At 48.7% G+C, this 26,059-nt stretch overlaps 1 protein-coding gene across 1 annotated transcript in view; it reads left to right on the top strand.

Moving 5' to 3' along the window:
* LOC147121773 (4-trimethylaminobutyraldehyde dehydrogenase-like) overlaps positions 1-22,698 on the top strand; it is a 33,416-nt gene extending 10,718 nt beyond the window's left edge. Inside the window, exons 2-5 of the mRNA XM_085982266.1 lie at positions 2,073-2,218; positions 8,990-9,119; positions 15,759-15,893; positions 22,451-22,698. Coding sequence (XP_085838392.1) covers positions 2,073-2,218; positions 8,990-9,119; positions 15,759-15,893; positions 22,451-22,683 — 644 coding nt within the window. The 3' untranslated portion in view covers positions 22,684-22,698. The remainder of the gene's footprint in view (positions 1-2,072; positions 2,219-8,989; positions 9,120-15,758; positions 15,894-22,450) is intronic.
* The last annotated feature ends 3,361 nt before the right edge of the window (positions 22,699-26,059 follow it).

The following is a 26,059-nucleotide window of genomic DNA, read 5'->3' as shown; positions in this document are numbered from 1 at the left end:
TCATTACTGCTAGCGTCTGAATCGGACTCCTGTTCGGCCACCTTGTGTACTTTTGCGTATTTTCCTTGCGGTGACTTCTTGTTGCTGGTCTTCTTCCCTGACCTGCATACTCTAGCTATGTGTCCAAGCCTACCACAAGTTCTACATTCTTGGTTTTTAAACCAACACTGGTTCTGATCATGCGTTGTCTTTCCACAACGATAACATTTGCCAGAACTCACACCCAATTTGTGTGCACTGAGCTCCGGTGACCGTAGCTGCATTACTGCCGTGCCTCTCGCTGCGGCTTCGTGTGCTGCTGCCATAGTGACCGCCTTCTCAAACGTCAGCTCATTCTCCTCGAGCAGTCGCTTTTGTGTATCCTGTTTAAATAAACCACACACAAATTTGTCTCGTAGTGCATCTGTCAGTCCCGTTCCAAACTGGCAATATTTCGCTAATTTACGCAATTCCAGCAAATATTCAGCATTGCTTTCATGCTGTAGCTGCCTTCTGTCGTAAAATTTAAATCGTTCCGCTAGCATCAGCGGCGTGGGGTTTAGATGATCTTTCAGGACAGTAACAATCTCATCGAACGTCTTATCCGCCGGTTCATCTGGTGGTAACAGGTGTTTCAATTGCCCGTATGTCTTCGCACCCATTAAATTTAATAATGTTAGAGCTTTATCTTGGTCACGAATTTTATTGGCCTTACAATAATTTTTTACTCTTTCAACATATATGGCCCAATCTTTGAGGTCACTATCAAAGGTGCTAATATTCCCGTGTTTAGGCATTGTAGATTTGCAATTTCTCAGATTTTCTTTTCTTGTTATCAAAGATGGCGGCCTCCCGCTCTTGCCGTCGTCCTCCGCCCACAAAATGGCGGTTTTCCCGCGCTTGGCGGTCTTCACCCGTCCCCCGACGCCGTCTCCCTTCAGCCCCCGAGTGCGGCCCTTATCTCCGCCGCGATCGATGGCCCGCGCTTTTCACCGCGGCTCTCGCGCCTTCAGTGTCTGCCGACGCTGCGCCTTTCAGTCCGAGTGCGGCCCTTATCTTTGGTCCCGATCGCTGGCCCGCGCTGCGCCTCGCACTTGAAAGCGGCCCGGCCTTATCTCCGATCGCGATCGATGGCCCTTATCTCCTCCAACTTCCCCAGCCCTGTCTTTGCAGCCAACGCTGCACGGCTTACCCCACCACCTAGGTTGAACAAGGAAACTGCAGAAAGACTTCTGCCAGTCGCTGGAAGCTGTCAGGATGGCTGCTGCACTCCAGTGCTCAGTCGCTGATGGAGGCTTCAGAGTCCTAAAGCCTGTCGCTTCTAGTGGGGTGGTGATGTTTGAAACCTCTCTTCAACTGCCGCAGGGTAAGAACCTGACTCGTCGCCAGTGTTAAGTATGTGTATTGTATTGAACAATTAACACAAAGACTTAAACGTATAACTCAAACAGGTCTTTACTGGTTGGAGGTAGGAACTATACGTAGGTCTTTACTTCATGCCCACAGGCGGGAACTGAGGGGAGATCAGTACCCACAGTACTATTTATACCCCTATGGCCAGGAGTGGTACTGCGTATCACTATGCCCTACAAGTAGTGCAGTCCTGTCCATAGGTTCAAAGTAGCACACATATTACATACACAACAGACCTGAAGCATTAACTGTGTTTCTCTCTCCACATTACAACAGTGACTACACTTCAAAAAGTACTTCATTGGCTGTAAAGCACTTTGGGACATCCTGAAGTCTCGATATAAATGCAGATCTTTCTTTTTTCTCACAGATGCTGCCTGACTTGCTGAGTATTTCCAGCATTTTCTGTTTTTATTTCAGATTTCCAGCATCTGCAGCATTTTGCTTTTGTTGCCAGAGTGATTCAGTCTTGTGGACAGTGTTGTGCCCCAATCAGATCAGTTAAAAGTGCAGACCAGGGGTGAAACGTGGGACATTCCTAGACTGTATGCCTCAGTTTCATGCTAGTCAGTGCATTTACTGACTGAGCAAATTCTAAGGATTGAACTATTTCACTGAGTTCGTTTGACAGTTCTCTTCCTATGCTTTAGGATTTAATGTTTCCTTATTTTTTTTTGTAGGTCGTGTGATATGTGACTTCAGTTGTTCAGGACAGCATGAAATAGATCTTGCTGTGCAGAACGCTAAGGAAGCATATACAACCTGGAGTCAACTGTCGGGGTTAGAAAGAAGCCGCATCTTACTTGACGCTGCAAGACTCATAAGGGTATGAGGGATACATTTATATTTATAGCCCACTGAAACAACAACAACAACTTGCATTTATATAGCACCGTTAACGTAGTAAAACATCGGAAGGTGCTTCACAGGAGTGTTATCAGACAAGATTTGACACCGAGCCACATGAGATATTAGGACAGGCAAAAAGGTAGATTTTAAGGAGAGTCTTGAAGGCGGAGACAGAGAGGTAGTGAGGCGGAAAGGTTTAGAGCGGGAATTCCAGAGCTTAGGGCCGAGACAGTTGATGGCACGGCCACCAATGGAGGGGCGAAAGAACTTGGGGATGCACAAGAATCCAGAATTGAAGGAACGCAGCATTATCGGAGGGATGTAGGGCTGAAGGAGGTTGCAGAGATAGGGAGGGGCTATGCCATGGAGGGATTTGAACACCAGGATGAGAATTTTAAATTTGAGACGTTGCTGGACCAGGAGCCAATGTAGGTCAGTGAAAACGGGGGGTGATGGGTGAACGGGACTTGGTGTGATCTAGAATACGGGCAGCAGAGATTTGGATGCGCTCAAGTTTATTGGGGGGGGGGGGTGGTGCCGGTGTAGATGGGAGGCCGGCCAGGAGGGCATTGGAATAGTTGAGTCTGAAGGTAACAAGAACATGGATAAGGGAAGATAACTTGACTGATGAGACTGAATAGATAACTTATAAATGTTAGAGATATTTTCCAGATCATAATTCTAATTGATGCTTTTTATGAAGAATTATAAATCAAGTGCATAGTATGCAAGAAGAGTTAGTTGAGTTTTTTCATGGAATTGCTGGTTGGAAATCGAGCACATTGGAGAGAATGAGTACCAGCATTTGTACTAAAGGAAAGTCATTCCATTTAGTTTAAATTCAGGAGCCCAATTGAATGTCCTGTCTGAGCATGGATATATTTTGCATGGATATATTTTCTTTCAAAAAAACAAAGTACAGATACAGCTGTGCAGCATTGACAGAAGGAACACTGGAATCAGGGTCAGAAATGGATGTTTCGCTGTGTTTTGTTTCGTGGTTTCTTCGGCTGTTACTTAACTTTGTTTTGTTCCCTTAATGCATTTTCACCTCTGAAGGCACTGACTCCATTGATAACCAGCAGCTGCTGCTCCCTTACCGGAGTGTCTGTTCCCCCTGTGCAAGCCCAGCTGGCCAGTGTCATCAGGCTTCTTGGCTACAGCTGCATTTAAGGTGAAGCTAGATAAGTACACGGGGGAGATAGGAATAGAGGGATATGTTGATAGGGTGAGATGAAGTAGGGTTGAGAGGAGGCTAGCACAGACCAGTAGGACCAAATGGCTTGTTTCAGTGCTGTAATATTTGACTGCCGAGTATTGCAGCTGAGTGTGATCCTATCCCCACTTGCTGTGCACGTGCAATTTCCAGCAGTCAGGAGTGGGAACTCTAGCACGCTTTTTTTTCTTAGCGTAGGGCAGTTGGAGAGTCCCTATTCGTGCCCACACTGAGATCCTTTAGCTCAATGCAAATCAGGGATACTTCTGGTCTGTATGGCTCCGTATCACACTGGGCAGTGCATTTGCGCAATGTGCCCCCAGGGGGGCCCTTCAGTTAGTTTTAAGCAATGAAGGTTGGCATTTATTTCCAATCAACATCATCATCAACAGCAACAACAACTTGCATTTATATAGCACCTTTAACGTAGTAAACCGTCTCAAGGCATTATCAAACAAAGTCACATAAGGGGATATTCGGGCAAATGACCAAAAGCTTGGTCAAAGAGGTAGGATTTAAGTAGTGTCTTAAAGGAGGAAAGAGAGGTAGCGAGGCGGAGAGGTTTAGGGAGGGAATTCCAGAGCTTAGGGCCTCGGCAGCTGAAGGCACGGCAGCCAATTGTGGAGCAATTAAAATCGGGAATGCGCAAGAGGCCAGAATTGGAGGAGCACAGAGATCTCTGAAGGTTGTAGGGCTGGAGGAGGTTGCAGAGATGGGGAGGAGCGAGGCCATGGAGGGATTTGAAAACAAGGATGAGAATTTTAAAATTGAGGCGTTGCTTAATCAGGAGCCAATGTAGGTCAGCGAGCACAGGGGTGACATTCCTAATTGCCCTGGGAAGGTGGGACTGGGCTGTCGACATGAACCGCTGGTAGCGGTTTGACAACGGAGTGGCTTGCTGGACCATTTAGGAGGGTAGTTAAGAGTCTGGGCTGGTGTCACACATAGGCCAGACCAGGTAAGGACGGCAGGTTTCCTTCCCGAAAGGACATTAGTGAACCCGTTCAGTTTTTATGACAATCTTTCTGGTAACCACTTTTTAATTTCCATATTTTCTTTACTGAAGTCAAATTCTCAAATGGCCATGGTGGGATTTGAACTCTCATAGCCCACGCCTCTGGATTACTAGTCGAGTAACATAACCACTACACTACAGTACTCGTGCGTCCAGCTGCGGCCCTGGCTAAAATCAACTGACTCAGAACAGAATGAGGGATTGGCCCCAGGACCTTCCTACAGTGTATGGCTCCGAGCTATACTGCGCAGTGCCTTTACCCACTGAGCCATTGGCACAAATCACGAATGTTGGAGTTGCTACAAATGCAAGTGGTGCTGCTGAATTCCAATTAAAGTTTGCTTCAGATTGCTTTGCTTGCGATTCGGTATCTGTCCGCTTTATTTATGACGAACGGCACCTTCAGTTTTATGTGCAAACAAATGGTTAAACAAACCAAGTCCTTTCTCCCTCCCCGTGAGAGAAGGAAGGGAGGGGACAGAATTAAGAGGACGCAAGAGTAAATAAAACCAAGCTAATCCCTAGAATAAAGCCCTTTGTCGATACATAATCCGAATATATCACTACATAATATATGTTGTAAGCAGCTGAGAAGGAGTAGGGAGGTGGCGAGCTGGTTTTACCAGATTCATTTGTCTATTCCCCTTGTCCCAGATTTTGTCTCCTTTCCTGGAGGCCCAGGTTTGCGATTCCAAGGATTGCTGGCAGCACTCTGGTACCTTGCCCTCTGAGATGGCAGGTGTTGCAGGATATTTGGCTGTCAAGAGCATCACAGCTGAGCTCCATCCCGTTTTTGCCCAATGTCCACAAATGGAGATTTCCCAGCTGGTGTTACTGGATAGTGACCAGGACTGGAATCCTGGCTGGCCCTTCCCTAACCCAGTAATGACGTGGCCAATTGATTGAGCCCATTGATTTGCTCCCTGCCTGCGATCAGTCGGTACGTGCGGTAATCAAACCTGGTACCTTATGGTTTGTGCATTTATTCCCTAAACGATCAGGGAAACAATACTGTCTTCATATTTGGTAGTTGATCAGCACAGCACATTGGCACGCTCGCACTGGGGCGTGGGGTTACAGCAGTGATTTTCCCTCATGGCAAGTTTCTGACTAGTTGCACTGTCCAACAGGCACAGAGTCCAGCTGTTTTCCTTATTGGGAGAGAGGAGCGATGGACAGGGGAAGATTCCCCCCAGCTGTTGTGTTTCCGTCTGGCAGCCAGTCTCAAGCGGCCTTGCTATCACAGCCTGGGAACAGATCATCTCTCAGTCCCTTTGGCTGGGGACTGGTATGTGAAGATTTAAAGGAGGGAAGGAAATTAATCTTTCAGGCAAGGGAAGAAAATTAAAAATGAATGCAAATTACTTCACCCAACAGCTTGTGAGCTTGTTTTTCTGGCCATACTCTGTCTGTGGCACTGTAAACACGGGCTTAGGCTGATGCGAAATAACCCTTTAGGTACGCACCATTTGTTTCCAAGCAACGTGACCATGGTTACAGAAATGGTTTGCGAACAATTGACTCTGGTTCTCTTCTATCAGATTTATGCTGTTTCATGGAGTGACTGATATATTCCTGTTGTACTCCTGTGAAACTTGAATTTCCTACCTCTCGTCAGTACCTCAACTACATTTGAATGCAATTGTTCTTGGGTGGAGTGTCATTTGTAAAAATAGTACATCCCAGTGGAGGAGGTGCACATGCACTTAGTTAGTGCCTTTCCACTGTCTGATTGTTCAACTATCATATCCTCATCAGCAAGATTCTCTCCACCCCCCACCCCTTGCCCAGAGGAGAGAACATTGGAGGTTAGAAGAATGAGAGGGGATCTTATTGAAACATAAAAGATTCTGAAGGGGCTCGACAGGGTAGATGCAGAGAGGATGTTTCCCCTCGTGGGGGTATCTAGAACTAGGGGGCATAATTTCAGAATAAGGGGGCACCCATTTAAATCGAAGATGAATAATTTCTTCTCACGGAGGGTCGTGAATCTTTGGAATTCTCTTCCCCAGAGAGCTGTGGAGGCTGGGTCATTGAATATATTTAAGGTGGAGATAGACAGATTTTTGAAAGGTAAGGGAGTGAAGGGTTATGGGGAGCGGGCAGAGAAGTGGAGTTGTAGGGTGTTTTTGTGAGCCCCGTGTTGACTCTCCCTTGAGTCAACCCGTGCATTAAAAAATTCCCCGGTTTGGGTTGTTTCCCTTGGACGGCAGGAGCTTTTGACAATAGTCCCTGCCTAGCCTGTCGATTAGCGGGCAATCCCACACAGAGACAGACCAAGGCCAAATAGGTCTTCTATGCCCGATGCCACCCGGTTGGTCTTCCGAATTATACCGCGAACCACAAGCCCCACAACCCCCTAGTTCGGACCCAAGGAGCTACTATGGATAGATTATAATTGACTCAAACAAAACGAAACGGTTCAGGCTGGTCAAAGATCGATTCCTTTTTATTGCACTCACAAAATGACAATCCCTACTCCTCTCGCCTACGGCATAACGAGTAGGTGACCGTGGACACTAGCTTATAACCTTAAACCCCTCTCCCAGTTTGGTCAGAACCCACACTTGGAAGCCTCCTCTCACTCACACACACACACACACACACACACGTGTGTTAGTCTGCATCTTGGACACTTGCAGTTCCTCAGCAGCCAAACACGCGGGCGGTCCTGGGGATTTCTAGAAGTATATGCTAGATATAATTACCAGCCCTTGTCGTTGATTCACACGGTCCTGGGTCCGTTCGACTCCAGAGGCAAAACCGTGCCTAACGGAGGCATGCGATGAGGCCTAGAGAGTTACATTCTGGCGGTAGGGCGAGGCACTCACTTCGGGCGTTCCTGGAGAGTTGACGGACGCATAGCTACGTGGCGAACCCCGTTACAGATGGTAGAGAAAAGCAAGCACTGAATCCCCAAATTTCAGTATATTTATACCCCGTATAATACACAAAACTGACTGGGCGATTCCTGGTTACCATGGTCGCAGAGATGCTAGTTGGTCTTCCTGGTGAGGTCTCTGTCCTGGATTGGTCATCTTGATGAAAACAATGGCAGGCCATTACTGTAGATGAGCAGTTCTCGACATGCTAACTGTTAAGTTCTTGAGTGCTCCTTCATTGAAAGAGTCCAGAGGTGTTACTTTTGGTCTGCAAACCTCATTGTCCATCTAGACATCCTGGCTCCATGGACAAAAGCTGTTTTTCCACAAATCACACCGGTTCAAATATAAAAAGGCTCCTGCCTTTCATGACATCAGTGTTGAGACTGGTCCCATGGCAACCCAAAAGTCAGACAGTTCCTGCTATCTTCACAGAAACCAAAAGTCAGTCCTTTTTAAAGTCCAAACTCCATTTTGAAATGCGGCCCAAGTGCGTCTCCATTTTAAAAGGGTACATATCCATTTTAAAAGTCAAAAAAAATCCTTCAGGCACATGCACCCACTGATGTTGGCACCGGCCGAATCCTGCAAGTTGAGGCCAAGATCAGATCAACCATGATCTTATTGAATGGCGGAGCAGGCTCGAGGGGCCAAATGACGACCTCCTGCTCCTATGTCTTATGTGCTATAAAAGTTTAGCAAAGGTTGTCACGTGGCCAAATGACTGATTGTCAGAAGTGCACGAGATTGGCCCAAAGTGACTGCTTCCTGTAACAAAAACAGAACCAAGCTGGAAGTGCACAGCAGACCAATCAGCATCTGTGGAGAGAAGCGACAGGTTGCCGTATCTGGCTCCTATCCGGAACGCCGACTGTCTGTCCTCCTCGCGGATGCTGATTGACCAGCTGTGTTTCCAGCTTTTCCCGTTTTATGTTTCAGATTTCTGGCATTTGCACTATTTTGCTTTTTACGAGGCTACTTCATGTGGTTGACATCGCCTCCTGATATTCCAGACAATATTAAGGACCTACAACATGGAAGATTGTTGGCATGAGCCCATTTGCTATGACTCGGTGTCATAGCGTTGCTATTTTGAATAATCATGCACTATTTCGAAGATGAGCAGGGGAGTTTCTCCCCGGCGCCTGGCCAATATTTATCCCTCGACCATCATTAAAACGGATTATCTGGTCATTATCTCATCACTGTTTGTGAGACCTTGCGATGCGCAATTTGGCTGCTGCATTTTCCTACATTATAACAGTGACTACACTTTAAAAAAAAAAAAAAATGTACTTAATTGGCTGTGAAGCATTTGGGGATGTCTTGAGATCATAAACGGAACTATATAAATGCAAGCAATTTTCTTTTTTTGTAGCATCATCTTGTTTGTGAATCTTTTTGAAGACACGGATGAAACTCTGTCATGGGCATTGCAAGAGCAAGTCAGTGGGAGCTAGCGGCGTTTTCTCTGGCTGGTACCAAGTGACACTGGCCAATGCCAGGGGGCAGCCTGAAGGAAGGGGGGAAAGGAGAGAAAGCTTCAATATAATATATGAAGTGAAAAAAAAAGTTGCCTTGTCCTGTTCGTAGTACAAGCAAGTACTGTAAAATGCTTTGTCTTTTTCAAAACAGGAACAGAGAGAAGATATTGCAATTGTAGAGTCCATCAACACTGGAAAGCCCATCACCGAGTCCAGAGTTGATGTGGACACAGCATGGCAGGCTGTGGAATATTACGCTGGAATTGCTGGAACTCTAGCTGGTAAGAACACGTGTGCAAAACTGAGCAAAAAACCCCAAAACCTGGACAGAGCCCTGATTAATAATAGTGAAGGAAACTCCATCTGGAGTCTTGGTAGAGCTTAGCTGAATCCCCGATTCTAATTGCTCCGCCATTGGTGGCCGTGCCTTCTGTTGCCTAGGCCCTAAGCTCTGGAATTCTCTCCCTAAACCTCTCTGCCTCACTACCCCTCTCTCCTCCTTTAAGATGCTCCTTAAAACCTACCTCTTTGACCAAGCTTCTGGTGGACCTGCCCTAATATCTCTGAGGCTCGGTGTCAAATTTTGTTTGATAACGCTCCTGTGAAGTGCCTTGAGACGTTTTACTATGTTGAAGGTGCTATAGAAATGCAAATTGTTGTTCTCTTTTGTTGTCAATCTCAATTCTGCTTTTCATTGATTCTGCTTATTAATTGCATTTCTTTATGAATTCTTCCCCCCCACCCCCCGCAGTAAAGCTGGGCAGTACCGTATTTGACCACACTGTGGTACCAAAACTGTAGTCATTCCTCTGACTCACCCAAAAATACTTTCAGAAATTCCCCTTTGACATGGTCGAAACTGGTAGGCGGTTCTGGAAACTTCATTCTAATAGATAAACTGACATTTCCTTTGTTTGTTTGTTGCTGACCTGTAATGTTTAAGCTTTTTTTTTACCCCCTGCTCCAGTTCTCTCCCTTCGCCCCTTCCCTCTCTGAAGGTGTGGAGATTAATGTTTTCTTTATAAATTGAGAAACAAACCGATGTCAGGATACAGTTCCCTGGGCAGTAACAGCTCTCTGGCACTTTGCCTGGAGGTTATTCTTCGCGTGTGTAAGCGAGGACATTGCGCGTGTAGTAACTAATTTGGTAGCGCGGGCTATGAAGGCCAAGCTATTTTTCTAACTAGGATTACTGGATAACAACCTGAGTGCAAGACTTTAATGGTTGTTGGCTTTTATTTTCTTCTTTCTAACCTAGAATCATTGAGACATACTATGGTGATATTTCCCCACCGCTATATCACGTGGTGCACAGATCAAGTGGGACGTTTATGCTGACTTTGTGTTTTAGAGAATCAGTATTCATTGGTTGGTGATTTTGGCAGCCAAATTGTCAATATTCTGATTTTCCCACCAGCGACCTGTCAGTTAAGGTGATACGTGGACGCACACTGGGCTGTTTTTGCTAAGCAAGGTTATTGAGGGTTACGGAACAGTTAGATGAAGTTGAGATGCAGATCAGCTATGATCTCATTGAATGACTAACAGGCTCGAGGGGCCGAATGGCCAACTACTGTTCCTATGTCCTGGCTCCAGCCCCCTCATGTGGAGTTCTTGATCTCCATTATGCTACCATAAGGAGGGGCCGCGCTATCACAACTTGCATTTCTGAAGCGCTCCTCGCATAAAGGAAGAGATCTTGAAGAGCATTACAGAGCAATCAGCTGGCACCTCCCCACAGGAAAGGGGAAATCTGAGGCTCGGTTGCCCCAGTGCAAAATTACATGCCTCCCATTAACTGACATCAAGAAGCATGTTGCCTATACCCAGAGCTTGCGTTGCCCCTACGGGCGCGTACATACCCATAGGGTTCGCAAAATACAGCCCATCGTGTCCAGTCTACAAATAAGTGATAATAAGTAACATAGTGTAGGAATTAACAAATTCCTACGAATAACTGAGATCGACACCAGAGAACGATTAAACAGGTCTTTACTCAACGGAGATGCCACGAGGACTGACTGGGCAGTCCCGTGGTTTGCGACGTGACGTCATCGCGTTTGCCCGTGTTTTCCCGCGCTCTTAAAGGGGCCACGCCCCGTACATGCAAACTCTATATACAAAACACAGTAATGCCTAACACAATGGTACAGGTTTAGGCTGGTGTTAGAACCTCGTTAAAGAGAATTATATACAGTTAGCCAGAGTCATTCAGTGGTTCTGCCACATGTGCCCCCCCAGAATTCGCTTTAACGGACAAAGTCAAACGGTGAGGGTGTCTGACAAGCCTGTCAGAACGACTCCTGTACTCTTGAGGTGGAGGCTGCTGGGCGGCTGGCGGTCTGGTGGGCGGTCGCACTTGGTCTGCCGTAACGACGACGGGTGGCCGACCCCGTCTCGGCGGTTGTGCTGTCTTGACGGGGCGGTCGAGGTCCAAATGTGCTGGCTTTAAGCGGTCGACCGAAATGTGATCCGGTTTACCACCGACATCTACCGTGAAGGTTTTGTCCCCTGCTTCCAACACGCGGAAGGGACCGGTATATGGGGCCTTGAGCGGATCCCTATGCGCGTCATGGCAAATAAAGACGTATTCAGCCTTGTGAAGCTCCGTGGGAACGTGTGACCTCTGCGGCCTGTGGTGCGAAGTGGGCACCGGTGCAAAACATCTGGCCGCCTCTTGGTGACTAGCCAGCTGGGCAGGCGCGGACCATTGCTCCGTCGATGTTGGTAGGAAGTCCCCTGGGACCCGCAGCGGCTGCCCATACACCAGCTCCGCTGATGAAGAGTGAAGGTCTTCTTTGGTGGCTGTGCGAAGGCCCAACAGGACCCATGGTAGCTTGTCTGCCCATCCAGCGTCCTGGAGGCTGGCTCTCAGGGCGGCCTTCATTGACCGGTGGAAGCGTTTGCAGAGGCCATTCGCCTGTGGGTGGTAGGCTGTGGTGCGGTGTAATTTGACACCGAGTCCTTGGGCCAATGCATTCCAGAGTTCGGAGGAAAACTGCGGTCCCCTGTCTGACGAAATATCGGCGGGTACTCCGAAACGGGTGATCCAGGAGGAAATGAACGCCCTGGCCACGTCCGCCGAAGTAGTGGATGACAGGGGGACCGCCTCCGGCCATCTGGTGGTGCGGTCAACCATGGTCAGGATGTGTGAAAAACCGTGGGAGTGGTCCTACCAGGTTCACGTTGATGTGGTCAAAACGTCGCTCCGGAACTGTGAAGGCGGCCAACGGAGCTTTGATGTGGCGCTGTACCTTGGCTTTTTGGCAGACCACGCAGGTGTTGGCCCAGTCGCGGACATCCTTATGCATGCCATGCCATACAAATTTCGCTGACATCAGTTTCTGATAGGCCTTCATTCCAGGGTGTGACAACCCATGTATGGCGTCGAACACTTTGCGGCGCCAGACGACCGGCACAACAGGGCGAGGATCCTGTACGGAGACGTCACACAACAGCGTGGTACCTGCCGAATGAAACTTGACGTCGGCCAACTGGAGGCCAGTGATGGCCGTTCGGTAAGCTTGGACTTCCGGGTCTGAGGCTTGGTCCGCTGCCATGAGGGCGTAGTCGATGCCCAAATGAACCGTATTGACGATCACGCGGGAGAGGCAGTCTGCCACCAGGTTGTCCTTACCGGCCACGTGTCGTATATCCGTGGTGAATTCGGATATGTAGGTCAGTTGACGCTGCTGTCGGGCTGACCACAGTTCGGCGGTCTTGGACATTGCAAAGGTCAGCGGCTTATGGTCCACAAAAACGGTGAAAGGACGTCCTTCCAGAAGGAACCGAAAATGGCGGATGGCCAGAAAAAGGGCGAGCAGCTCCCGGTCGAACGTGCTGTATGCTCTCTTGTTCTGCCGTAGTTGACGGCTGAAGAATGCCAACGGCTGCCACGTCCCGTTCACCCACTGCTGTTGCATGGCACCGACTGCGTAGTCCGACGCGTCGGTGGTGAGGGCGATGGTGGCTCCTGGCAGCGGGTGCGCCAGCATAGTCGCGTTGGCTAAGGCGCTTTTGGTGTCGGCGAACGCTCTGGCCATGTCATCCGTCCAGTCTACCGGGTTCTTGCCAGTCTTGCCCTTGAGGGCCTCGTACAGGGGCTGCATGAGTAGTGCCGCCTTAGGCACGAAATGGTGGTAAAAGTTTACCATGCCTAGGAATTCCTGCAGGGCCTTTATGTTCTGCAGGCGTGGAAAGGATGTCACCGCCTCTACCTTCGAAGGTAAAGGAACCGCTCCCTCTGAGGTGATGCGATGCCCCAGGAAGTCAATTTGGTGCAGGCCAAACTGACACTTGGCCGGGTTGATAATCAGGCCGTGTTGGCTGAGGCGTCGAAAAAGGGTGCGTAGGTGACAGGTATGTTCTTTCTTCGTAGGACTGGCAATTAGAATATCGTCCAGGTAGACGAAGAGGAACTTGAGGTCCCGCAGCACTGAATCCATCAGGCGTTGGAAAGCCTGGGTGGCGTTCTTCAACCCAAAAGGCATCTGTAAAAACTCGAAGAGGCCGAATGGGGTGATGACTGCGGTCTTCTGGATGTCTTGTGGATGAACTGGGACCTGGTGGTAGCCCCGGACGAGGTCGACTTTTGAGAACACGGTGTTCCCTGCCAAATGGGCAGAGAAATCCTGGATATGGGGGATCGGGTACCGATCAGGAGTGGTGGCGTCGTTTAGTCGTCGATAGTCACCACATGGCCGCCATCCGCCGCCAGGCTTCGGGACGATATGGAGGGGTGAAGACCAGGGACTATTCGACCGGCGAATAATCCCTAACCGTTCCATGGTTGTGAACTCCGCCTTTGCGACCGCCAGGTTCTAGCTGCCGGGCCCGCGCGTAGACCGGGGGGCCGTTGCTGGTGATGTGGTGTTCCACACCATGTTTCATGGCTGTGGAGGAGAACGTGGGTCTTGTCAGGTCGGGGAATTCGCTGAGCAGGCAAGCGAACTCATCAGGAGTCGGGAACGCACAGGAGACGGTGCATGACATAGTGTTACTGCGGTAACACGGAAGAGAATTAAAAGTTGCTGCGTTGATCAGCCGCTGGTTCCTAACGTCGACCAGGAGGCTGTTGGCGCACAGGAAATCCGCTCCGAGGAGGGGCTGGGAAACTTTGGCTGTAACAAACTCCCAGTGAAAACGTCCCCCGAGGCACAACTCCACTCGCCGTCTGCCGAAGGCCCGAATTGTTCCACCATTGGCCGCTTCAAGGGCGGGGCCGTGATTTCCCGTCTGCACATTGAGGGCGGACGCGGGTAAAATGCTGCACTGCGCTCCGGTGTCGCACAGAAAACGACGACCGGGGAGAGTGTCGGCGGTGATGAGCAATTTTCCCGCGTTGCCGATCGCCATCGCGGCCGCGGGGTGCCTGTTAGACCCGTTCCTCGGTGGCCGCGGTGTCAGTCGTTGGGTTTTTTTGGGGGAAAACTGCAGGGAGGGCGGCAACGCTTCGCTTTCACGCCGAACTGCGCGTGGTAGAAACACAGCCCAGCAGGCGGACGAGCTGGGGCGGTGTCTGTGGGGGATGGGTGCGTCGTGGCGGCGCAGTACTGCCGAGTTACAGCAAAAATTTTGTCAGCCTCCGCAGCGAGTGTTGCGCAGTCTTCAACGTCAGATCTGGCCAGGGCAGCTTGTACCTGTTCAGGCAGTTGGCTGAGGAAAATCTCGCAGAATAGGAAACATTCCCGTTCTGAGCCCAGGAGTGTGAACATTTGGCTCATCAACTCTGAAGGCTTGGAGTCCCCGAGCCCGGGCATCGCGAGTAATCGACGGGTGCGCTCCGATTTTGTGAGCCCGAAAACCTGCAGTAACCGCGCCTTGAGGGTTTCATACTTGTGCTCCGTTGGGGGGTTTTCGAGGAGGCTGACGATCCGAGAGGCGGTAGAGCTGTCGAGTGCAGAGACAACGTAAAGATACTTGGTCTGATCCGCATCGATGTTCCTCAGGGCGAACTGGGCCTTGACCTGAATAAACCACGAGGGCGCTTGCTGCTTCCAGAACTGCGGTAGCTTTAGGGAAACGGCATTCGCTTCCATGCTGTGCTCTTCTTTTGTGAAAACGTTCACAAAAACGGGGTCACCAATGTAGGAATTAACGAATTCCTACGAATAACTGAGATCGACACCAGAGAACGATTAAACAGGTCTTTACTCAACGGAGATGCCACGAGGACTGACTGGGCAGTCCCGTGGTTTGCGACGTGACGTCATCGCGTTTGCCCGTGTTTTCCCGCGCTCTTAAAGGGGCCACGCCCCATACATGCAAACTCTATATACAAAACACAGTAATGCCTAACACAATGGTACAGGTTTAGGCTGGTGTTAGAACATCGTTAAAGAGAATTATATACAGTTAGCCAGAGTCATTCAGTGGTTCTGCCACAATAGAACACATCTGTCATGATATCAGTGGGGAGCATATTGAAGTCCTGTTATTATGTAATTATGAGGTTTGTGTTATTAGGTTGGATCTGTTTGCAAGATAAAAACTGTAAGCAGTAGAACTTCAACATTTATTCTCTATATCCTCAACGTTAAGCTGTTTAGTAAATGAATAAAAAAGGAATTAAAATGGAGGAACCTCCAAAGTGGGGTTAAAATGCAGTACCCAATACCTCAAGGACCATCTCGCCCAGTTGAAGATGGGTTGAATGTCTGACTCCATGGATGACTGCCCTTCTAGTCCTTTGGCAGACCTATGCACACATTTTGATAATTACTGATCTCATTGTCACACTGTGGAAGCTTGTACTTAATGCTGAAGCACCGACTGTGTTGTCACCCTAGGGAATTCCTGACCAGAATGACGCATCATATTGTTTATTTTTAGTCTTTTTGTCATTAGTATTTTTTTTAATGGAACAATTGTACATTTTCCGAAACTCGCACTAAGTATTTTCCCTTTATTCCTGTGCACAGGCCAGCATATTCAGCTCTCTGGCGGATCGTTTGCTTATACCAGGAGGGAGCCCCTAGGTGTGTGCGTGGGGATTGGGGCCTGGAATTACCCATTCCAGATAGCCTGCTGGAAGTCAGCCCCAGCTCTGGCTTGTGGTGAGAGCAAACATTGTCTTTTCATCTTGCGGCGGAACTGTATCCTAATTTTTTTTTTAAATCCATTTTGATTAGTTAACATAGTCCATGTGATCTCCTGGACTGGTTTCGATCACCTGAGGGGGTCGGAGAGGAATTTTACAGATCTTGTTTCCCTTATTGGCCCTGGGTTTTTCTGTTTTTTGCCTTTCCCCAGAAGATTACACGGCGGCGGGTGGGCGGGGGGGCGGGTAGTGTCTAGCCGTGATGCTCCACGCATCATGATTGTGGGATAGGCTTGTGGTTTTTTCCTGCCTGTCATTTTCATTTATTCGTATGATTGCTTACTCCCTGGCGCAGTCCCCTGCCAAGATAGCTTTGCTAAACCCGTTTAAGATTGTGGACTGATTTGTGCACAGCACCTCAGTACACGGATCAATTCATTTGGCAGAGGGTTGAGCTTGTGAGCAGTCTGACCGATACCGTATTTCCACGGCTCTACTCCATGCAGCTGTGGTCACTTCAAAATACTGTACTGCAGAGAAATCTGTTTTTAACCAAGTATACATTTAACAGTGTAAAATGTAAAATGATCCTTACCTAAGGAAGGATATACTTGCCATAGAGGGAGTGCAACGAAGGTTCACAAGATTGATTCCTGGGATGGCGGGACTGTCGTATGAGAAGAGATTGAGTAAACTAGGCCTGTATTTTCTTGAATTCAGAAGAATGAGAGGGGATCTCATTGAAGCATACAAAATTATTACAGGGCTTGATAGGGTGGATGCTGGGAGAATGTTTCCCTTGGCTGGGGAGTCTAGAACCAGGGGCCACAGCCTCAGGATAAAGGGTAGGCCATTCAGGACTGAGATGAGAAGACATTTCTTCACACACAGGGTGGTGAATCTTAGGAATTCTCTACCCCAGAGGGCTGTGGAGGCTCAGTCATTGGGTATATTCAAAACAGAAGTCGATAGATTTCTGACTAGTAAGGGCATCAAGGGATATGGCGATAGGGCCGGTGAATGGAGCTGAGGCAGAAGATCAGCCATGATCTCATTGAATGGTGGAGCAGGCTCGAAGGGCTGAATGGCCTACTCCTGCTCCTATTTCTTATGTTCTTATCTCTGAAATCAAACACATGGCTGAGAGGAATGATGTGTGATTTTTTTTTAAATCCACTTTCAGTGGAACTTTTGTGGTGGTGTTCATGGTAAGCAGGCTGTATTATACCCTGTAAGAAGCAATATATTATTATGCTAAGGTGGGGCTGCATTTCAGTGAACTGCTCCTTAAGGCTATAAAATCTAATGCTGAAGTAAATGCAATCTTGGGTCAAGCGGAGCTGAATTGTTGTGTGGTCAGAGAGCTCTGTGGGTTGGAATGTGCATATCAGTGTTAAATATGCCTGTGTAGGAACTGGGGTTCCTAGCCAAAGAATTGAGATCGACTCAGAAAATCAAAAACAATAAAATTTAATGAACAAACGAAGCTGTACAGGAAACTGCAGGATACAATGCAAATAGGTCTGGTTTGCTTGAAAGCCTCTCTGGAAACTGCTAGAAGGTTCCGAGCTCAACTGCTAGAAGGTTCCGAGCTCTACTGCTGGAAGGTTCCAAGCTCTGACGTCATCACGTTCTTCCCGCCGTTGAGAGATCACGTGACGGACGGCATGACGTCATCACGCGGAGTACAGGAAAGAAGCCCTAGTGCAGTTAACAGATACATTAAAGGTGCAGCCCCCAGCTGTACTACATTGCTGTAAAAGGAATTATATACAATTGTCCATAATCCTCTGGTGGTTCCGCCACATGCGCCCCCCCAGAATTGCTTTTAACAGAGAAGGTAAGGCGAGAAGGGGGTCTGACGAGTCTGTCCGACCGACTGCGATACCCCGGCAGCTGGAACAGAGCGCTAGAAGATGAACTGGCCGTTGGCTGTGGTTGGGATGACGCTGCAGGTGGAGGAGAAGAGGAGGCTGGCTGTGGTTGACCCGGTGAGGCGGGTACTGGCGACTCGGCGGATGACTGTGGCTGTACTGGACCGGCAGTCGACGGTGGACGAGGCGGCTGAGCGGTGACGACTGGTTCGCTCAGATCCAGATGCGCCGGTTTCAACCGGTCGATGGAGATGTGGTCAGGCTTACCGCCAACGTCGACTGTGAAGGACTTGCCACCTGATGAGATGACGCGGAACGGACCTGTGTAAGGCGGTTTGAGCGGGTTTTTGCGAGCATCCTGCCGAATGAACACGTATTCTGCGCTCTTAAGATCCACCGGGACATGGGAGCGCTGCAGGTCATGATCCGACGTAGGCACTGGGATGAAATTCCTAGCCGCTTCCTGGTGGCTGACGAGCTGCTGAGCTGGGGACCAGGGTTCCGTGTGAGGAGGAAGAAAATCACCAGGCACTCTTGAGTGGTTGGCTGTAAACCAGCTCTGCTGAAGAAGAATGCAGGTCGTCCTTAGGCGCCGTGCGAAGAACTAGCAGCGCCCAAGGGAGCCTGTCCACCCAACTAGGCCCACGGAGACTAGCACGCAGTGCGGCTTTAAGGGACCTGTGGAATCTTTCACACAGACCGTTCGCCTGTGGATGGTAGGCGGTGGTACGACGAAGCTTGGTGCCCAAACCTTGAGCTACGGCGTTCCAAAGCGCAGGTAAATTGAGGCCCCCGGTCGGAGGAGATGTCAGCCGGTACCCCGAACCGAGCTACCCACGACGAGATGAAGGCTCTGGAGACGTGTGCGGCTGTGGTGGCAACCAAAGGAATTGCCTCTGGCCAGCTGGTGGTGCGGTCTACCGAGGTGAGTGTACCCGTGAGAGGAAGGGAGAGGACCAACCAGGTCCACATGCACATGGTCGAATCGACGCTCCGGAACCGGAAAAGTGGCGACTGGGGCCTTAACATGGCATTGTGTCTTGGACTTCTGGCAACTCACGCAGGTATTGGTCCAGTCACGGACGTCGCGATGCATGCCCTTCCAGACGAATTTCTTTGCCATGAGTCGTTGTGACGCTCTCATGCCAGGGTGTGACAACCCGTGGATAGTGTCGAAAATTCTCCTGCGCCATTCGACTGGAACGATTGGACGTGGGACGCCCATTGAGATGTCACACAGGAGTGTGGTCCCTGCGGCCTGGAAACTGACATCAGCCACTTGTAAGCTGGAAGGTGCGGTCCGGCATGCCTGCACTGCAGGGTCTGCCTTCTGTTCTTTTGCCAAACCAACGTAGTCGACTCCCAGGTGTACTGCGTGGAGCTGGGCGCGGGAGAGACAATCCGCCACCAGGTTGTCTTTGCCTGAGACATCATGTATGTCGGTTGTAAATTCAGATATGTACATAAGATGACGTTGTTGCTGTGCTGACCATGGTTCCGCTGTCTTGGCCATCGCAAAAGTAAGTGGCTTGTGGTCTACAAAAGCCGTGACTGGGCGTCCTTCCAGTAGGAAACGAAAATGGCGGATGGCCAGAAACAATGCCAACAACTCCCTATCAAAAGTACTATACTTGCGTTCGTTCTTCCGCAATTGGCGGCTGAAGAAAGCCAGTGGTTACCATGTGCCATCAACCCACTGCTCCTGTACTACCCCAATGGCATAATCAGATGCGTCGGTGGTAAGGGCAATGGTTGCGCCCGGAAGGGGATGTGCCAACATGGTCGCAGCAGCCAAAGCGTTCTTAGTGTCGAGGAAAGCCCGGTCCATCTGGGGTGTCCAATCGATCGGGTCTTTGCCCGATTTACCTCTGAGGGCCTCGTACAAAGGTTGCATCAACAATGCCGCCTTGGGGACGAACCGATGATAAAAATTGACCATTCCCAGAAATTCCTGGAGGGCCCTGACGGTCTGAGGAAGGGGGAACGAGGTGACTGCTTCCACCTTCGTGGCCAGCGGGACGGCGCCTTCTGAGGTGATTCCGTGTCCCAGGAAATCAATGCTGTGCAACCCAAACTGGCACTTGGCCGGGTTGATAATAAGGCCATGTTGGCTGAGACGAGAAAAAAGGGTACGCAAGTGCGTAATGTGTTCTTTCGTGCTGTTACTGGCAATAAGGATGTCGTCTAGGTAGACGAAGATGAACGGCAGATCGCGCAACACGGAATCCATGAGACGTTGGAAGGCTTGTGCTGCATTCTTCAGCCCAAACGGCATACGAAGGAACTCAAAGAGCCCGAAAGGTGTGATGACGGCAGTTTTAGGGACGTCCTGAGGATGCACGGGCACTTGATGATAGCCTCGGACGAGGTCTACTTTGGAAAAGATGGAATTCCCTGCCAGATGGGCCGAAAAATCCTGAATGTGAGGAATTGGGTACCGATCTGATGTGGTAGCCTCATTCAGGCTTCTGTAGTCGCCGCATGGTCGCCATCCGCCACCTGGCTTAGGAACAATGTGTAATGGCGAGGACCAAGGACTATTCGAACGTCGAATAATACCCAGGCGTTCCATTGTATGGGACACCGTCTTGGCGGCCGCGAGTTTACCGGGTTCCAGCCTTCGAGCTCTCGCATAAACGGGGGATCCTGTCATGGTAATGTGGTGCGCCACACCGTGCCTCGCGACTGAAGAAGAAAATGTGGGCCTGGTGAGCTCGGGGAACTCATTTGGAGATGGGACTGCACAGGTAACTGACCAAGACATCGCGGTGCTTCGGTGGCAGGGGACCGAGTGAAAAGTGGAGGCACTGATTAGCCGGCAGTGTCGGACGTCGACGAGAAACCCGTTCGTGCAGAAGAAATCTGCCCCCAGGATGGCCTGTGAGACTTTCGCCGTGATGAACTCCCAAACAAAACGTTGGCCGCCAAAACTCAACTGGACCCTATGCTTTCCGAACGTGCGAATGGCCGCACCATTGGCTACCTTGAGGGGGGGACCTTGACCGCCGGATTGAAGATCTAGCTTCGACGCTGGTAGGATACTGCATTGGGAGCCAGTATCACAGAGAAAACGTCGCCCTGACAGGGAGTCTGTAATGTATAGGAGTTTCCCTGCAGACCCGACGGCCATCGCAACGATGGCAAGTATGAAGCTTTAAAAGCACGTTTACTGCAGATTTTCGGTCTGTCCAAGTCGAAGCGCGCTCGCAGACTTATCTCCATGCCCGGCCTCGGGGACTCAAAACCCTCATAGCTCATGAGACAAATGCTCACGCCTTTGGGGTCGGAATCGCAATGTTTTCTGTTGCGCGAGCTGTTTCTCTATCAACTACCAGAGCCAGTACAGACGGCCTTGGCCAATTCCGCGATCACGGATTGTGCTGAACTCGCCGCGGAAGCGGATAAAATATTCACCGTTTCACAACAATCTTGTGCAGCCACGAGGCGCCCATCCCCCACAAAAGCGAATCCGACTCCTCCTCTTGCAGGCTGGTGTGCGTACCACGCTCGTTTCGGCACAACGGCCAGAAATTGCCGTCCGCCCTGCAGTTTCTCACCAAAAAAAAAAACCTACCTCAAACCAGCGGTTTCTGAGAAGATCAATAAGGCCTAAGGGACACGCCGGGCATGGAGATAAGTCTGCGAGCGTGCTTCGACTTGGACAGACCGAAAATCTGCAGTAAACGTGCTTTTAAAGCTTCATACTTGCCATCGTTCGGTGGACTCTCGAGGAGGTTGACGACCCGTGAGGCCGTGGCGCTGTCGAGGGCGGAGACCACGTAATAATAACGGGTCGAATCCGCTGCTACTCCCCGGATTGCAAATTGGGCTTCCGCCTGGAAAAAACACGCGGCCGGTTGTTGCTCCCAAAATTGCGGCAGTTTGAGGGTGACGGCGTTCGTGTCCATGATGTAACTTCAACGAAAATTGTTCGAAGAAATCGGGGTCACCAATGTAGGAACTGGGGTTCCTAGCTGAAGAATTGAGAGCGACTCAGAAAATCAAAAACAATAAAATTTAATGAACAAACGAAGCTGTACAGGAAACTGTAGGATACAATGCAAATAGGTCTGGTCTGCTTGAAAGCCTCTCTGGAAACTGCTAGAAGGTTCCCAGCTCAACTGCTAGCAGGTTCCGAGCTCAACTGCTAGAAGGTTCCAAGCTCTGACGTCATCACGTTCTTCCCGCCGTTGAGAGATCACGTGACGGACGGCATGACGTCATCACGCGGAGTACAGGAAAGAAGCCCTAGTACAGTTAACAGATACATTAAAGGTGCAGCCCCCAGCTGTGCTACATTGCTGTAAAAGGAATTATATACAATTGTCCGTAATCCTCTGGTGGTTCCGCCACACCTGCACAATAATGGTTCTGATTTTTGTGTCTCCAGGAAAAGATTTATCTTTTGAGGGTGCTATTAATATCTTTGTGCTGTTTAATGTTTAGCTGCATTCCCTTCACAATAACCAATCTTGAGCTGTGATATCACACTGTAGCAGATGAGTGTATTCTGTTGTCCAAATCCAGCCCAGCTGATGCTGATAAGTGAGTGTCCTTCACCAAGTTAGCGCCATGTGCCCTGGTTTTATCTCTGGACTTTGCGTGCAAATGAAGCAAAGTGGGAGGAGAGACAATCTTTTTATTCCGAGAAGAAAAGATGCATAAAATATTCTGAAATTCCTATTTCCTGCCCAAACAGGAAATGCCATGGTGTTCAAGCCTTCACCTCTGACCCCTCTGACTGCGGTGATGCTCGCCGAGATCTACACACAAGCTGGGGCACCGAATGGGTTGTTCAACGTGGTTCAAGGGGCTGTAGAAACAGGAGATCTTCTGTGTCGACACCTTGGTGTGGCAAAGGTTTCCTTTACTGGTAGTGTACCTACTGGAATCAAGGTAAATGCTGGTTTGGGTTACAAGTACAAATCATGAAATGCTTTGTTGAAGCTATGCAAAATGGTTTGCAGCTGCTGTTAATTTAAATAAACTGGATACTAGATTCTAGAACAGTCCCCAAGGATTGGAAGGCAGCAAACATAACCCCGCTATTTAAGAAAGGAGGAAGAGAAAAAACATGGAACGATAGGCCAGTTAGCCTGACATCAGTAGAAGGCAAAATGCTAGAATCTATTATTAGGGACGTGGTAACGGGGCACTTAGCAATTCGTAATATGATTAGGCAGAGTCAACATGGTTTTATGAAAGGGAAATCGTGTTTGACAAATCTGTTAGTTTTTTGAAGATGTAACTAGTAGGATGGATAAGGGGGAACTAGTGGATGTGGTGTACTTGGATTTTCAGAAGGCATTTGATAGGGTGCCACACAAGAGGTTATTACACAAAATTAGGACTCATGGGATTGGGGGTAATATATTAGCATGGATTAAGGATTGGTTAATGGACAGAAAACCGAGTAGGAATAAACATCTATAGATATGTGAAGAGAAAAAGATTGGTGAAGTCAAGCCTAGGTCCCTTGCAGTCAGAATCAGGGGAGTTTATAATGGGGAACAAAAATGGCTGACCAATTAAATACATACTTTGGTTCTGTCTTCACAAAGGAGGACACAAATAACCTCCCAGAGATGTCGGGGAACATTGGGTCTAATGAGAGCGAGGAATTAAATGAAATCAGTATTTGTAGGGAAATGGTGTTAGGGAAATTGACGGGATTGAAGGCCGATAAATCCCCAGGGCCTGATAATCTACATCCTAGGGTACTTAAGGAAGTGGTCCTAGAAATAGTAGATGCATTGCTGGTCATCTTCCAAAATTCTATAGACTCTGGAACAGTTCCCATGGACTGGAGGATAGCTAATGTAACTCCACTATTTAAAAAGGGTGATAGAGAGAAAACAGGGCATTATAGACCAATAAGCCTGACATCAGTAGTGGGGAAAATGCTAGAGTCCATTATAATAGATGTAATAGCAGAGCACTTGGAAAACAGTGACAGGATCGGACAAAGTCAACATGGATTTACAAAAGGTAAATCATGCTTGACTAATCTACTGGAATTTTTTGAGGATGTAACTGGTAGAATAGATAAGGGAGAACCAGTGGATGTGGTGTATTTGGACTTTCAGAAGGCTTTCGATAAGGTGCTGCATAAGAAATTAGCATGCAAAGTTAAAGCACACGGGATTGGGGGTAAGGTACTGTCTTGGTTAGAGAACTGGTTGGCAGACAGGAAGCAAAGAGTTGGAATAAATGGGTCTTTTTCCGAGTGGCAGGCAGTGACTAGTGGGGTACTGCAGGGATCGGTGCTAGGACCCCAGCTATTCACAATATATATAAATGATCTAGCCGAGGGAACTAGATGTAATATCTCCAAGTTTGCAGATGACACAAAGCTGGGTGGGCGTGTGTGCTGTGCGGAGGATGCAGAGAAACTCCAGTATGTTTTGGACAGGTTGGGTGATTGGGCAAATGCATGGCAAATGCAGTATAATGTGGATAAATGCGAGGTTATCCACTTTGGTGGCAAAAACAGGAAGACAGATTATTATATGAACGGCAATAGATTGGGAAAAGGGGAAGTGCAATGAGACCTGGGTGTCCTTGTGCACCAGTCACTGAAGGTAAGCATGCAGGTGCTGCAGGCGGTTAAGAAGGCAAATGTATGTTGGCCTTCATAGCGAGAGGATTCGAGTACAGGAGCAATGATATCTTGCTGCAGTTGTACAGGGCCTTGGTGAGACCACATCTGGAGTATTGTGTGCAGTTTTGGTCACCTTATCTGAGGAAGGATGTTCTTGCCATGGAGAGAGTGCAGCGAAGATTCACCAGACTGATACCTGGGATGGCAGGAATGACGTATGAGGAGAGATTGGGTCGATTAGGCTTATATTCGCTAGAGTTTAGAAGAATGAGAGGGGATCGCAGTGAAACTTATAAAATTCTAACAGGACTAGACAGACTAAATGCAGGGAGGATGTTCCCGATGGCGGGGGAGTCCAGAACCAGGGGTCACAGTCTAAGGATAACGGGTAAGCCATTTAGGACAGAGATGAGGAGGAATTTCTTCACCCAGAGAGTGGTGAACCTGTGGAATTCTCTACCACACAAGGCAGTTGAGGCCAGTTCTTTAAAATATATTCAAGAAGGAGTTAGATATATTTCTTAAGGCTAAAGGGATCAAGGGATATGGGGAGAAAGCAGGGTACTGAATTTGGATGATCAGCCATGATCCCATTAAATGGCAGAACAGGCTCGAGGGGCCGAATGGCTTACTCCTGCTCCTATCTTCTATGTTTCTATGTAAACGGGACTTTTTCAGGTTGGCAGGTTGTAACTAGTGGGGTACGCAAGGATCATTGCTTGGGTTTCAGCTATTTACAATCAATATTAATGACTTCGATAAAGGGACTGAGTGTAATATATCCAAGTTTGCTAATGATACAAAGTTAGGTGGGAAAGTAAGCTGTGAGGAGGACACAAAGAGGCTGCAGAGAGATGTAGACAAGTTGACTGAGTGGGCAAGAACATGGCAAATGGAATACAACGTGGGGAAGTGTGAATTTATCCACTTTGGTAGGAAAACCAAAAAAGCTGAATATTTTTTGAAAGGTGAGAGTCTGGGAAATGTTTGCACTCGGAGGGACCTGGGTGTCATTGTACATGAATCACAGAAAGTTGACAAGCAGGTACAGCAAGCAATTAGGAAAGCAAATGGTATATGTTAGCTTTTGTTACAGAGGGATTAGATATAAGAGTAAAGAAGTCTTACTACAATTATACAGGGTATTGGTGAGGCCACACCTGGAGTACTGTGTACAGTTCTGGTCTCCTTCCCTAAGGAAAGACATACTTGCCTTAGAGGGAGTGCAACGAAGGTTCACTAGACTGGTTCCTGGGATGAGGGGATTGTCCTATGAGGAGAGATTGAGTAGACTAGGCCTATATTCCCTCGAGTTTAGAAAAATGAGAGGTGATCTAATTGAAACATATAAAATTCTTAAGGGGCTTGACAGGATAGATGCAGGGAGGATGTTTCCCCTGGCTGGGGATTTAGAACCAGGGGTCACAGTCTCAGAATAAGGGGTCAGCCATTTAGGACTGAGATGAGAAATTTCTTCACTCAAAGGATTGTGAATCTGTGGAATTCTCTACCCCAGAGGGCTGTGGAGGCTCAGTCGTTGAGTATATTCAAGACAGAGGCCGATAAATTTTTGGGAATTAAGGGATATGGGGATAATGTGGGAAGGTGGAGTTAAGGTAGAAGATCAGCCACGATCTTGTTAAATAGCGGAGCAGGCTCGAAGGGCCAAATGGCCTATTCCAGCTCCTATCTATCTATCTTCTATCT

Source organism: Somniosus microcephalus, chromosome 3 (genome assembly GCF_052327205.1).
Source record: "Somniosus microcephalus isolate GS21.2 chromosome 3, FLI_Smic_1.0, whole genome shotgun sequence".
NCBI classification, from domain to species: Eukaryota; Metazoa; Chordata; class Chondrichthyes; order Squaliformes; family Somniosidae; genus Somniosus; species Somniosus microcephalus.
Note: the sequence above shows the minus strand (reverse complement) of the source record. Positions and strands in the feature narration are given on the sequence as shown.